The 13698-nt window shown below is 52.0% G+C and overlaps 6 protein-coding genes across 6 annotated transcripts; 3 read left to right on the top strand and 3 right to left on the bottom strand.

Moving 5' to 3' along the window:
• Positions 1–1083: 1083 nt before the first annotated feature.
• Positions 1084–1878, bottom strand: RHO25_012091 (uncharacterized protein; the record flags this gene model as incomplete). Its single annotated transcript, XM_023603496.2, has 1 exon — positions 1084–1878. The coding sequence occupies one exon, from the start codon at positions 1876–1878 to the stop codon at positions 1084–1086; it is 795 nt and encodes a 264-aa protein (XP_023454466.1).
• A 395-nt stretch (positions 1879–2273) lies between these two features.
• Positions 2274–3611, bottom strand: RHO25_012090 (uncharacterized protein; the record flags this gene model as incomplete). Its single annotated transcript, XM_023603495.2, has 1 exon — positions 2274–3611. The coding sequence occupies one exon, from the start codon at positions 3609–3611 to the stop codon at positions 2274–2276; it is 1338 nt and encodes a 445-aa protein (XP_023454467.2).
• A 505-nt stretch (positions 3612–4116) lies between these two features.
• On the top strand, positions 4117–6897 carry MSH2 (MutS-like protein; the record flags this gene model as incomplete). Its single annotated transcript, XM_023603494.2, has 1 exon — positions 4117–6897. The coding sequence occupies one exon, from the start codon at positions 4117–4119 to the stop codon at positions 6895–6897; it is 2781 nt and encodes a 926-aa protein (XP_023454636.1).
• A 322-nt stretch (positions 6898–7219) lies between these two features.
• On the bottom strand, positions 7220–8961 carry RHO25_012088 (uncharacterized protein; the record flags this gene model as incomplete). Its single annotated transcript, XM_023603493.2, has 2 exons — positions 7220–8563; positions 8836–8961. 2 exons carry the CDS (start codon positions 8959–8961, stop codon positions 7220–7222), a joined length of 1470 nt encoding a protein of 489 aa, XP_023454637.1.
• Positions 8962–9490: 529 nt separating this feature from the next.
• On the top strand, positions 9491–10324 carry RHO25_012087 (uncharacterized protein; the record flags this gene model as incomplete). Its single annotated transcript, XM_023603492.2, has 1 exon — positions 9491–10324. The coding sequence occupies one exon, from the start codon at positions 9491–9493 to the stop codon at positions 10322–10324; it is 834 nt and encodes a 277-aa protein (XP_023454275.1).
• A 540-nt stretch (positions 10325–10864) lies between these two features.
• On the top strand, positions 10865–11468 carry RHO25_012086 (uncharacterized protein; the record flags this gene model as incomplete). The annotated part of the gene is made up of 3 exons (XM_023603491.2): positions 10865–10892; positions 10945–11184; positions 11236–11468. 3 exons carry the CDS (start codon positions 10865–10867, stop codon positions 11466–11468), a joined length of 501 nt encoding a protein of 166 aa, XP_023454276.1.
• Between the last annotated feature and the right edge of the window lie 2230 nt (positions 11469–13698).

Raw genomic sequence — 13698 nt, 5'->3', positions numbered from 1 at the left:
TCCGCTCCATCATACAACGCGCAGCTTCTTCTGCGCAAAACAAAATCTCATCTTCAGCGTGCCACCCCCTCTATGCTCATGCTCTTCAATGTAGAGTACCATGTCCTTAAAAGCAACCAGGCAGTCCGACGGGCGTGTTCATCGATCGTATCGTTTTTCGCCATCTAATTCTCCACGCCACCGCGAAGCGCCAGAACCAAATGCAAAGTCGCGCCACCCTCGAGACCGTACTCCTCAGCTGTCTTGTCATCGGCCCTAAAACATTGTCTCTTTGTCAGCCTCATCCATGCCCACAATTATTTTCGCCTCTATTCCTGCTGCCATGTTCGCCGCGTATTTCTCTCCATTTACTCACATCTGCTTCCCACCAAAGATCAACCGCTGCTGCACCGGTGGGATTCCCTCCTTCTCTTCGACGCGCTCCTTTATCCGCTGGACTTTGTAGTCTGGCTCGATGTCGAGTTCGATCTCTTTACCCGTGAGGGTACGGACTCTGTGCGCGAAAGAGGTTAGCAGTCGTGGTCTTGTTTGCGCATGTCTGCCTGCGGGGCGTGAAGAGTCGTTGATTGGATGTGGGCTGCTTACTTGATCTGCATCTTGAGCTTTCTGTCTACGCGGTTGAGAGTGGTGGGTAGGCGAAGGGCTAGGGGTGAGAGTTGAGAGAGGGTTCGTGATTGTGTGTTTTGTTTGGAGGTCGAAAGATTGTCGGGTTGCAGTGACGAACAAAGGTGATGGAAGTGGGGGCGGGATGATCACACAGCACACACAAGCTTCACCACATGAGCCAGGCATTCACGCCAAGCCTTCGACTCACATTACTGAACAGGCTACCATTCACCAAGACCCGTTAATGAAGTGAATGAGAGCATATAATATCAAAGAAAACTCCATTTGAAACGTTTATTCCAAATTCCGCCTGCTACGGCTGTCGTGACTATATGCTAATTTATGGTAGACCAAATGCTTTGAATCAGATGCAAGATGCATAGCAACGTGTAGACATATGTGTTTAGTCTCAATACCAGGCCAACTCTCCCATAGAGCACTGCTTGGTGAAGTTCAAGGCCCGTGTTATTGTTTAGACTACTCAGCTTGAAGCTTTGCGAAGTCGTCGGCGATGGCTCTGAGAAGCTCGACGGTAACGGCCGTGCCTCTTACAAGCATATCTCCATCACTCTCAGCCGGAACATGCATGAATAGCACAGGTCTCGATATACTACCGACGGCTTCCATATCACCACTCCGTCGACCAGTGAATGCCAGACTGTTGAAATAAATATAGTCGCAGAGGTAATGTCCAGCGTCGTGACTTTCTTTCAGATCGCATCCACACCCTGGCTTGTTCTCCGGTATGTCAAGAACGTTGCTTTGCCAGTTCAGGAGCACATTATCGTAATGCAATGATGTGGTCATTGTCGTGGGACAGTCTGCGAATACTGTTCTGCCTTCGTCTTCCGGGGGAATTTTGCCATCGAGGTCTTTATTCTTCGTATACCCATCACGATGTGCATATCGTTCTATGCAATAAAACTTGCGACCAGAAGCCATGCCAATATGTAGGACGACATCTGCTGTGCCAGCATAGTCGTTGTGCAGTTGGGGTACAAGCTCGCGCACCTCATCGAATGCCACCCTTATTGGCGTCCCATAACGAATTATGCGCACTGATGCGTGCTTAGGTGAAGCTGCAGCGAGTGCTTCGGGAAGCCTTTTCACAATTTCGTATGATGGGTTGATGGGAAATTTATCCTGGAATGGACCAAACCCAGTAACAAGAATTGTCACTTCTTTGCGTGGCTCTTGGTGATCGTTGACTTTATTTGCATCGGGAGCTATCTCGACTGGCTGGCCGAGTGGCTGCTGTACAGAAGGTGCCATTCGGATTTCTCATGCAAAGTTGGTTGAGTCTGTGAATCCGAAGGAATCGTGCTCTCGTCCTGTGCCTTCAGACTTTGACTATATTTGTGTGATCGTTACGGCACCGCACGATAGACCAAATGAGCATTGAACAGGAAGTGGTGAAAGAGATGACGAGAAGCAATATCTCCACACAAATTAACCACTTATCCGGGCCGGAAACCGAGGCTCTGAACGTTGGGATTGGTCGCGCACGGAGACTTGCCAAGACTCTGGGGTATCTCGCTGCAGAATGATGTGCTTGAATCAACCCTTGTGTTAATGTAGTCCTCCGGCTAGAGGTCTGCTGTGTACAGAAATCGTTTTTGAGTCTTGCGTGTCTTGCATGTCATCGTAGGCTATGGGGTTCTTCCTCATCAATCTTTCACTCGGACCTCAGCTGCTTTGCGTAGTCGGTTCATGACGGCGGCAGCTAGAGATCCTTCATTATCGTCAATGCCTTCCACGAAGATCGCATCGACATCTAATCTGTCCAGATCTCGCAAAGCCGAGAAGATGCCCCGGGCGACATCCTCTGTATCATCTCCCAGTGCGACATCAACGAGTTCAACAGGGTTACCAGCGATGCTGGCCGCGTGCTTCGTTGGAACGATCTTGGACCAATTGGTCTCTTGCAAGGTCTTCAACATGCCCGCGAATCCTGCTCCCTGTTCTGATGATGTGCGTTCGACCATGTTTCCCTTGGTGCCACTTTCGTGTACCGTTATTGCGTTTGAAGCAGAGATGTCGAGTTGCCACAATTTTGTGCGCACAAGTCCGATTCTCGCCTTTTCCCCTATGTGAGCTTTGAGCTCGTCACTCGATGGCGGGCTTTTTCCAGCTTCAAAGAGCACGACAGTCGCCTTTGGAGAATAGTGCCTATATTTCATGCCAGGAGCTCGAGGTTGTGCTCCTTTCTCCGAGGTGTCTTTGTATCCAATTTGCGTGTCCTCCCAGCCAGGACATGAGCGGATCTGCTCCAGACTGATGCCGCCTGGCCGCAGAACAACGGGTGGTTGCTGGGAGATGCCATCCACAACGGTGCTTTCGACGCCTACATCACATGGCCCACCATCTAATATTGTCGATATTCGTCCCTCGAGATCGTATGCTACATGCTCCGCAGCAGTGGGAGAAGGTTTGGTAGAAGCGTTCGCAGACGGTGCAGCTACCGGGATATCGGCAAGTGACAGGAGAGCGAGTGCAAGGGGATGCCTTGGCATGCGCGCACCGAATGTCTGCAAGCCTGCCGTGACTTCTGGAGCAAGTGGAGAATTGCTTGGATTTGGCAAGATGATCGTGAGAGGTCCAGGCCAGAATCGCGAGATCAGTGAGTGATAAATGGCTGGTATGGGGTCTTCGCCCACACCGTTGGCCTCAGATGACGCGTGGCCGTGAAGCAGGGATCTAAGCTGTTGCAGAGAATGGAAATGCACAATGAGTGGATTGTCAGAAGGTCTTTGCTTAGCCTTGTAAATGCCTTTGACTGCGTCACTCCTGGTGGCATCAGCGCCCAGGCCATATACTGTCTCCGTTGGAAAAGCGACGGGCACATCGGAAGTCTTGAGGTCCTTTGCAGCCTGCTGGAGGTTCTGTGCGTCTATGGACTCGTCGTCGATCTGGAAATCGAGCTCATCCAGGATATCGTTCGTTGCTGACTTGGCCCTCATAGAGCCAATCTTGCCCACATCAACTGGTAGAATTCGGGTATCCATGGCTGGCGACGTAGACGCATTGACGTGATGTCGAATGTTTGCTGCCTGTTTCAGTGATCGAGTGCGGAAAATACTGTTGAACATGAATGCACAGTCGTTATGCACTTAACTTTTTATTCGCAATGAGTCGTTATCAGGGTTCAGTAGTCGCGCTAAAGTGCGGCAGCACGTGACTGGTACCGCGCTGATGGATCAAAGCGTGTATTCTGGTACAATACACGGTGCATGAGAGCGTGAAGAGATGGAGGTCATTGACTGAGCTGACGAGGCCTCTGGAGAGAGCCGGTTCTCGCAGTGTTGCTAGTCAGGGGAACATTGCAGAAGGAACGATACTCGGCAAAAGAAGTCGCGGCTGCCCAGACCACTTTGTCGCGTCCGTTACGCGAGCGCGTCTTCCGCCTCCCAAAGTCCGTCACTGACATTGCAGCACCACTGTGCATGTCTTTCATCACAACAACTAATACCTTCGCTGAAATCTTCAAAGACAAGGACATAATACTCCACAATGGGTTCAAGACCGGAACTGAAGGTCGACGACGAGGCTGGCTTCGTGAAGACCTTCCACCAACTAGAGACGAGCAAACCCACAGACACCATTCGGATATTCGATCGTGGGGATTTTCTGTCAGCTCATGGCGATGATGCAGAGTTCATCGCCCGAGTTCAGTACAAGACCACATCGGTGCTCAAGACATTGGGCAGAAATCCGGGTCTTCCTTCAGTCACCATGACAGTAACAGTTTTCCGCACATTCATCCGAGAAGCCATCTTCCGCTTAGGAAGACGAATAGAAGTGCTGGAGACATCTGGAAGGAACCAATGGAAGGTGACGAAGCAGGCATCGCCTGGTAATCTGCAAGATATCGAAGACGACCTCGGTGGCCACGTCGAATCTGCACCGATCATCTTGTCAGTCAAAGTTTCAGCGAAGGCCAATGAGGGACGCAATGTGGGCGTGTGTTTCGCTGATGCCAGTGTCCGCGAGCTTGGTGTCAGCGAATTCGTGGACAACGATATCTACTCAAATTTTGAATCCTTGATCATCCAACTCGGCGTGAAAGAGTGCCTAATCCAGACTGACATCACCAAGAAGGATGCCGAAATACAAAAGCTGCGAATCATCGCTGACAACTGCAATTGTGCGGTGTCAGAGCGGCCAGCCGGTGACTTTGGAAAGCAAGACATCGAGCAAGACCTCACGCGACTGCTCCGGGACGAGAAGGCTACCGGGACTCTGCCACAAACAGATCTCAAGCTTGCAATGGGATCAGCGGCTGCACTGATCAAGTATCTCGGGATCATGTCAGATCCGAGCAATTTTGGGCAATATCAGTTGTACCAGCACGATCTCAGCCAGTATATGAAGCTCGATTCCTCAGCACTCAAAGCTCTGAACTTGATGCCCGGACCGAAGGACGGCTCTAAGACAATGAATCTGTATGGATTGCTCAATCACTGCAAGACGCCTGTTGGCAGCCGACTGCTCGCACAATGGCTCAAACAGCCTCTGATGAGCCTCGAGGAGATCGAGAAGAGACAGCAGCTGGTGGAGGCATTCGTGAACAACACTGAGCTACGACAGACGCTGCAAGAAGAGCATCTCCGATCAATACCGGACCTGTACCGGTTAGCGAAGAAATTCCAGCGCAAGAAAGCAAATCTCGAAGACGTTGTTCGAGCTTACCAGGTGGCTATCCGCTTGCCTGATTTCATCGGCACTTTCGAGGGCGTCATGGATGAGGCATACAAAGATGCTCTGGACGCAGTCTACACCAACAAGCTGCGAGAGTATTCAGACAGCTTTGTGAAATTGCAGGAGATGGTCGAAACCACAGTGGACCTGGAAGCGCTCGACAACCACGAATTCATCATCAAGCCTGAATTTGATGATACTCTCCGTGTCATCCGCAAAAAGCTGGACAAGCTTCGCTATGACATTGATCGAGAGCACCAGCGTGTCGGCGATGACTTGGGGATGGATACTGAGAAGAAGCTTCTCCTCGAGAACCATAGAGTTCACGGCTGGTGTCTGCGATTGACAAGAACAGAGGCCAGCGTCATCCGAGGGAAGAAGCAGTATCCTGAGATTGCCACGCAAAAGAACGGAACCTATTTCACGACACCAAAGCTCACGGAGATGAGACGCGAGTTCGATCAGCTGTCCGACAATTACAACAGAACACAAAGCGGACTGGTTCACGAGGTGGTCAATGTTGCAGCATCATATTGTCCAGTCATTGAACAACTCGCTGGTGTCCTCGCTCACCTCGACGTGATCGTAAGCTTTGCTCATGTTTCAGTTCACGCGCCGACCGCGTACGTGCGGCCCAAGATGCATCCTCGAGGCACCGGCAGCACAATTCTGAAGGAGGCCCGGCATCCTTGCATGGAAATGCAAGACGACATTCAATTCATCACAAACGACGTCTCGCTCACACGCGAGAGCTCCGAATTTTTGATCATCACTGGTCCCAACATGGGCGGCAAGTCGACGTATATTCGGCAGATCGGTGTCATTGCCTTGATGGCACAGATCGGCTGCTTCGTTCCATGCTCAGAAGCAGAGCTGACGCTCTTCGATTGTATTCTAGCACGAGTCGGAGCAAGCGACAGTCAGCTGAAAGGTGTCAGTACATTCATGGCCGAAATGCTGGAAACTTCCAATATCCTCAAAACAGCCACCAAGGAATCACTCGTCATCATTGACGAACTTGGTCGAGGCACGAGTACATACGACGGTTTCGGCCTCGCGTGGGCTATCAGCGAACACATTATCAAAGAAATTGGTGCTTTCAGCATGTTCGCTACCCACTTCCACGAGCTCACAGCACTGGTCGATACCTATCCGCAAGTCCAAAACCTCCACGTCGTTGCCCACATTGGCGACGGCTCAGAGGATGTGAGCATGAACGGTGATGCAGCTAACAGCCGACGCCGTGAAGTCACTCTGCTGTACAAAGTCGTTCCCGGCATCTCCGATCAGTCTTTCGGTATACACGTCGCCGAGCTCGTCCGCTTTCCGCAAAAGGTCGTGAATATGGCGAAGCGGAAAGCTGACGAGTTGGAAGACTTTTCGGGCAAGAACGAGCAGCTCAATGTACAGGCGAGCAAGGAGGAGGTGGAAGAGGGAAGTAAGCTGCTGAAAGAACTTTTGAAGCAGTGGAAAGAGCAAGTCGAAGCTGAGGGGCTAGGCAAGGAGCAGCAAGTGCAGAGAATGAAAGATCTTGTGCAAGGGAACGAACAGTTGCTGGCGAATCCGTTCTTTCAGAGCGTGAAGGCACTGTGAGGCGGTTTTGAAAAGCCGCAATGACTTGTTACAATTAGCTCGGCGAAGCACGGCGTTGCTGGCATGGCTTGTAAATGATAGCGAAAGTTCAATGTTCAAATCACGCCTCGTTAGGCTGTTCATTCTGTGTTGGTGTTCAATATATTGCTACATGAAGGCCACGTCGCTTCCCGAAGACCGCACGAGTCGCCCACGTTCGATGCTCAAGCTCGGTGCAGTAGCTTTTTCCAGCCTCAAAAAGACACCTGAAGAGTCAAAAGATGCAACCAAAACGCTCACTTTTCGCTGCCGTTAAAATGAGTTGCTGCTGCTGACCAACATACTATGCGGTTGTCTTCTCCTCGACTGAGGCGTTCTTGATGCCGTCTGTGACCTCGGCGGTTGGATCTTGTGCGCCAGCAGATGCAGAGCCGTTGACTTGCTTTTCAGCAGGCTTGGAGTTGTGCTCAGCGGCCTCGGCTTCGAGTCGGTCGATTTCCTTCTGGGCGTTCGCGATGTTCTCCTTGGTCTTGCGGTCCTGGTCGCTCTTCCAGAATTCAAGCTTCTCCTTGAGCTTCTCGACAACAGCGGGGACATCGGCCTGAGACATAGGAGGATCCACATTGATTTGGGCAAGCGCAGAGATGGTTCCGAGGTCGAGGTTGAACTTGCTTGTCTCAGGTGCTGGAGAGCTGGCGCCGTTGGGCTGGGAGCTGCCCTTCCTGCCCTTCTTCTTCTTGCCACCGCCGCCGATGAAGTAGTTCTCCTCTTCCTCACCCTTCTTCTTCAGCGCAGTGCCCTTAATTCCAGAATCGTCGACCTTGCGGAAATCGGTGGCTGCGAATTGACCAGGGCCGGTGGCTTGCTGAGAGTCCACAGCTGATCCGAAACGAGCGAGCAATGAGCGAGTGATGCGGATTTCCTCATCGTAAGCGGGTGCGCTGGCCTCCTCAAGCTTGAATTTGGCTGCCTCTTGCCGCCTGCCTCGGTGGTATGCATCGTTCTCTGCTCGTCGCTTCTCCTCGCGGATGCGCTTCGCTTCACGCTCGTACTCAACGGCGGCGCGGCGCTGGGTGTAATAGGCGTCCTTGATCTCCTTGACAGCAGCGTACTTCTTTTGCTGTTGCTCGTGAATCTTGGTTCTTTCGTCGCGCAGCGCGTTCAGGTTCTTGAAAGCCTCGTCTTGCTCGGCCTTGATCTTGTCCAGCTCAGCTGTTATCTGAGTGTAGCGTTCTGACAAAGCGCGAGATTCTGGATCGTCAAGCTGCTTCTTGAGAGTAGCAATTTCAGCCTTGACGTTATCGATGTCCTTCTGGATCTGGTCATGCTCGGCGAATCCCTTCTTGGCCGCAGTCAAGACGCGGATCTCGTCAAGTGCCTTCTTTTCATCTACCAGCTTCATGGTACCAGAATCGACTTGCGCACGAAGACGATCGATCTCCTGCTGAACCTGTTCCGCACTGGAGAACTTTGTCTTGCTACGCTTGTCCTTCAGCTCTTGTATCCTGGCCTTCATGGTGTTATCGAGGCGCTTGATGTTGTCCATGATCGAAGTGCGACCGGTCTTGCTGTTCTGTTGGGTATCGCGTATGCCCTTCAACTCGGCGCGGAGCTCAGCCTGTCGCTTTCCAGCGGGAGAGTCCTTGTTGTTTGGCTTCGCATTGTCAAGTTTGGCCTTGATTTGGCGCTATAGTGGTGGTCAGCAACTATTTGCAATGCTTATCGAATGCGCTATGTTGTTCGCGCAGTCCTGGAGCGATTTGGACTTGGTATTGCACATCCTGCGTCGCAACCGTGCACGCTGTCACGAAATGGCCGCCCGCACGACCGCCCGCACGACCGTCCGCTGTTGTCTCTGCACCCGACAAGCGGTCTGCTGCATCGGACTCGGCTCGGTGCATGGCGCAAGACCATTTCTATGTAATTGCCCGGATTGTCATGTCTGTATGCTCCACTTACCAAGCGCTCTTCCTCGGCCTTGAGTTCCTTCTCGGCTTGCGCGAGGTTCTTCTTGAAAGTTTCCTCGTCGGGTCGCTCAGGCTTTGTAACGGCTGCCGGGGCAGCTTTCGTTGCGGTGTCGGCCATTTTGAGAGGTGTCCAGAAAGCGTAGCCGAAGAGGAGGAGCGGTGGTCGTGACCGTTACGGATATGGCTGGATGTTGCGTTGATATATCACCGACACAAATGCATATATATCGGCAGTCCGCACAAGACAAGTAAGTTGTAATTGTGGAAGGTCAAGGGCGGCCAAGCTTGCGGCTCGGCTGTTAAAGTCCGTGCGCGCCGCTAAGAAAGTGAACCACAGGAAGGAATGACTGCTCACGCAATTCACTCCGATGCGACATCTGCGACATCGCTTCACAAGCAGAGGACATCTTGCATGTGAAAGTGCAGTCAGCATATGTGTCCTTGAGATGAGATCGCTTCATGTCTGGTATTTCGGTGTCCTGAACTAGTTTGCTACACTTCCGAGGCAATTTGCTTCCCTTCCACGGTCAAGGAGAAATTCTCCACCACGACTAGGATATGCTCGGACAAGCAAGAAACCCTGAGAAGCTAGTTTCTCAATATCCCCGACCTGCCTGAGGCCCGGCGTGACTTCAGATCTCACCATCATGGACAATGCTGTGGTTGCAGACGTGTTCGGCACGCTGGGTGCAGTCTTCTGGTCCATACAGCTGCTGCCTCAAATCTGGCTCAACTATCGCCGTCACAATGCCATCGGTCTTCAGCCCTCGATGATGATGCTGTGGGCATGGGCAGGGGTACCGCTTGGAGTGTACAACGTCGCACGAGATCTCAGCATACCGCTGCAGATACAGCCCCAGATCTTGAGTTTGCTCAGTCTGCTGACTTGGATCCAGTGCTACTACTATGAGCACAAGTGGTCTTTGTGGAAGGCGGCAGGCGTAGTTGTGCCGGTTGCGGCACTGATGGGTGGCATCGAGGTCGGGCTCGTCTTCGCCATGAGACATGCCGAAAGAAGAGGAATGGAGTGGCCGCTGACATTGATGGCCGTACTCGCTGCGCTACTTCTGGCTCTTGGGGTCTTGAGGCATTACTGGGACATATATGTGCATCGGACAGTTCGCGGCATCTCTTTCCTCTTCGTCGGTCTCGATGCGGCAGGAGACTTGGTATCTATCATCTCCGTTGCTTTTGAGCGACATCTGGACATCCTGGGCCTTGTCATATATGGCGTCGAATTGGCATTATGGGTTGGAATCTTCGCCGCAGGTGGATACTACAATTTGTTGCCATGTTTGAAACAGCGTTGGATGAGACCGGCCATCAGCACATCTTCGATGCCCGATAACAATATATCACCTGCCCGGGCTCCTTCAACGGCCATTGCGCTGCATGACTTGCCATCTTCCACATCCGTGTTCCGAACGCCGTCTTCGGATATACAGCATCGCGTAAGCCATCCCGCCATGGTCGAAGCTTGAAGAGGGATCCTCTCGAATGTTGAGCAATGAACCAATCTTGCCGTGCAAGATGCACGGGCAAAAATTATTTCAAGCAGATGCATGTGCTCAGTGAAGCATCATTCACAGACATTGTGCTTCTTTCACGTGTTGTGGACTCGGAACAAGCAATCACTGCATCGAGGTCGAGCACATGGTATGAGTCTTGTGGGCTCAACCCAGGGGCTCCTGAGATGTTGAACTCGGTCCTCGTGCTGCTTGCAGAGGCCCCTTGGTAACGGGTGCACTTTAGTGTGTAGCATGTGAAAGATGAGGTGAAGGATGGAGTGGTGAAGTTCTGGCTACTGCAGCAGCGGCAACGTTCTTGCCAAATGCACAAACACTTGCAAACTTCACATCAACTTCTGCATTAGCGCGCTCACGAAACTCACCCGCGCCGTTGAAGGTCACAAGGCAGCGACAAAGCTCACTTCGCAATCAACTACTTCATCCCTTCCGCCTCGCACTTGCCCACTTAACCCCCAAACATCCTACCACAAACACAACACAACACCACCCAACATGACGAACGACACCGCATCGACCACCTGTAAGCATGACAAAGTCGCACTAGTTCGCGCGCTTGCTGACATTACATGTAGCCAGCGGCGACAAGAAGCGCAGCCCAACCACAATGCCAACCAGCAAGTCAATCGCATTCAGCGACACCGCCTCTGTGGCTTCGGCGCCGATCAATCTTCCAGACGGTCACCCAGTCACTCGCGCAAACACTGTCGCCGGCGACGTCCGCCCACTCAATGAGCTGCACGCCCACCACATTCACGCTCGCCTTGCAAGTGGCCTGTCGCAGAGCACCCTCCTGACTTCGGTCGACAGTTTTGGTGGGTGCGCCTGCAGTCATTTATTGCGACGAATGATACTGACTAAAGCAGGCGAACGCCTCGAGAAGCAACTCACTGCCGAGAGTGAGGGCGTCCTGGAGTTCAGCAACTGGGGTGACGAGGCTGAGGAAGCCGTCCGTGTCGGTCTTGCCAAGTTGGCGCAGCTGGCCCGCGACGAGCACATGGCGAATCCAGAGAAGTCCGTCAATGAGTACTACTCGGAGCGCCTTGCCAAGCTCATGACCGACGCCGAGGTGGAGTTCGACGTCAAATACATCAAGTAAGTATCGCCTTTTCACCCTCACATTGCGAGCGGCAGGCGGCAAGCGGCAGGCAAAAGGGTTCAATTGGGGGTTTTTCAGGAAGGCATGGCCCGAACTAAGGGCGAAAATTCATTCACTTACGCGCGCGAGATCACTTTGAAAGCATTGGAATGAAGATACCCAACCAGGCAGGAACTGGTAAAAAGTGAGAGTTTAAGCAGAGTTCAGTTGAAATTGACCAAATTTTTCTGGTGCTTCACGTATTCCGTGCCTCACGAAGCAGTCTCATGTCGCTATCCATCTCCCAGAAAAATTTGCGGTGTCGTGGAGTCAAGGCTTGTACAAGAAATTCACCTCAAAATCAAGCCTACGCACAGGCTATATCCGAAAACGATCTCCAAAAAGCACGCCTTTCTCTGGCCAGACACGAGCTTCTGAGCTCACGGGGCTGGCTACCGCCAAAAAAGTGCTCTAAACCTGGTCGGGAGACGTGGCTGGAGGTACGGCTCTCTCTGAATATCGAGGATGGTCTCTGCTCCTAGATATGCCCACGGGACAAAGTCATGCCGTCGTACATCTGCAGAGCGATTGCCACCTTTCATCAAGCGCGTTGGAATAACCTCGAATGATCGCCAACGAGCACACTTTCTCTGCTGGAACAGAAGCTTGCCAGCTCACGAGGTTGGCTACGTCCAAAAAGAGCTTCAGACCTTTCTCGAGAGACATCGCTGCAAGTACAGCTTTCTCCGAATAGCGAGAGAAGTCTCTGCATCTGTATATAGCCCTGGGACAAATTTCTGGCGCCGCGTCTCAGCAGAGCGATTACCAATTTCTGCCGAGTGCTCTGAAATATCCTCAATTGATCGTCAGCAAGCATGCTTTTCTCTGATCAAACAATAGCTTCCAGGCCCACGAGCTTGGCTACGGCCAAAACTTACTGCAGGCCATGTTGAGAGACGTCGCTAGAGGTACAGCTCCTTCTGCAAATCGAGAGAATCTCTGCATCTCAGTACAGCTTCTCACAAATATTTTGGCGCCGTGTTCCAGCGGAGCGATGGCCAATTTTTGCCGAGTGCTTTGCACTATCCTCAGTTGATCGCCAGAAAGCACACTTTTCTCCGCCGGAACCAACACTTCCCAGCTCACGAGGTTCGATACGATGAAAAAAGTGCCTCGAGCGTTTTTGCGAGATATGGCTGCAGCCACGCGGGATACCAACCAGATCTGTACAAGGCTTCAGGAGCCGAACAGCTCGACTGGATCGTGGCAACTGTGTTCGCGCCCGGGCAAGCGGACGAGTCCCCGTACAAAATGGCACAGCACGACTTCGAACCGCATGAGCTGCTCAGCGTATTCATGCCCCAAGGAGAGTCGGGTCTGACGAACGGCTCGCAACTCGCTATACAATCCTCTCTGATTCATGAGCGTATCGAGCATGATATGCCTCGGTTGCAGTCAGATCCTCACCATTTCCAAAAAGTGAAATAATGCGCACTTGGATATTGACTGAGTACCTTGAAGCAGGTAAGGCCGCGCTTAACAAATGTTGCAGTAGGTCCAATTCGCTCTGGAGAAATAGGGGCTTCCGAGCTCACGAGGATGGACACGGCTGAAAAGACTCCTGAAACTTTGCTGTGAGAGACGCCTGTAGGTGCAGCGCTCTCTGAAAAGAATGGGGGATCCAAGCTCATAAAGTTCGATACGGCCAGGAATTTTGCTTTGAACGTTCTCAAGAAACTCGAACGCAAGTCCAAGTTTCTCCGATGAAGTAGACGCTTCCGAGCTAACGAGGTTGGATACGGCTAAAAAGAATGCTCAAGCCTTACTAAGAGACACGCCTGCAGGTCCAGATATCTCTGTAAAATAGAGGCTTCCGAGCCCACGAGGGTGGCTAGGGTCGAAAGAGTGGCTCAGAAGTTGCTGAGAGAAAGAGTCGCAGATCAGATTCTCTCTGAATATCGAGCAGCTTCGAAGCTCATGAGGCTGGAGATGGCCGAGGAGGTCGACCTAGCTTTGTTGAGAGGCATGGCTGCAGATCCAGCCCTCTCTGAATATCGAGAAGCATCCAAGCCCACGAGGTTGGATACAGCCAAAAATCCCCATCCAACTTTGCTGAGAGGCATGGCTGCAAATACCTCTTTCTCCGAAGATGGATAACTGATGAGCATTCTGCTGTCATCTACCGAGCTTTCAACTGCGTTCAAGATCAAGACAAGCACGTGGTAGTCGACCCCGTGGCAAAAACATCTGA

The sequence above is a fragment of the Cercospora beticola genome, chromosome 8 (genome assembly GCF_033473495.1).
Source record: "Cercospora beticola chromosome 8, complete sequence".
NCBI lineage: Eukaryota > Fungi > Ascomycota > Dothideomycetes > Mycosphaerellales > Mycosphaerellaceae > Cercospora > Cercospora beticola.
The sequence above is the reverse complement of the archived record's forward strand: the minus strand, read 5'-3'. Positions and strand labels throughout refer to the sequence as shown.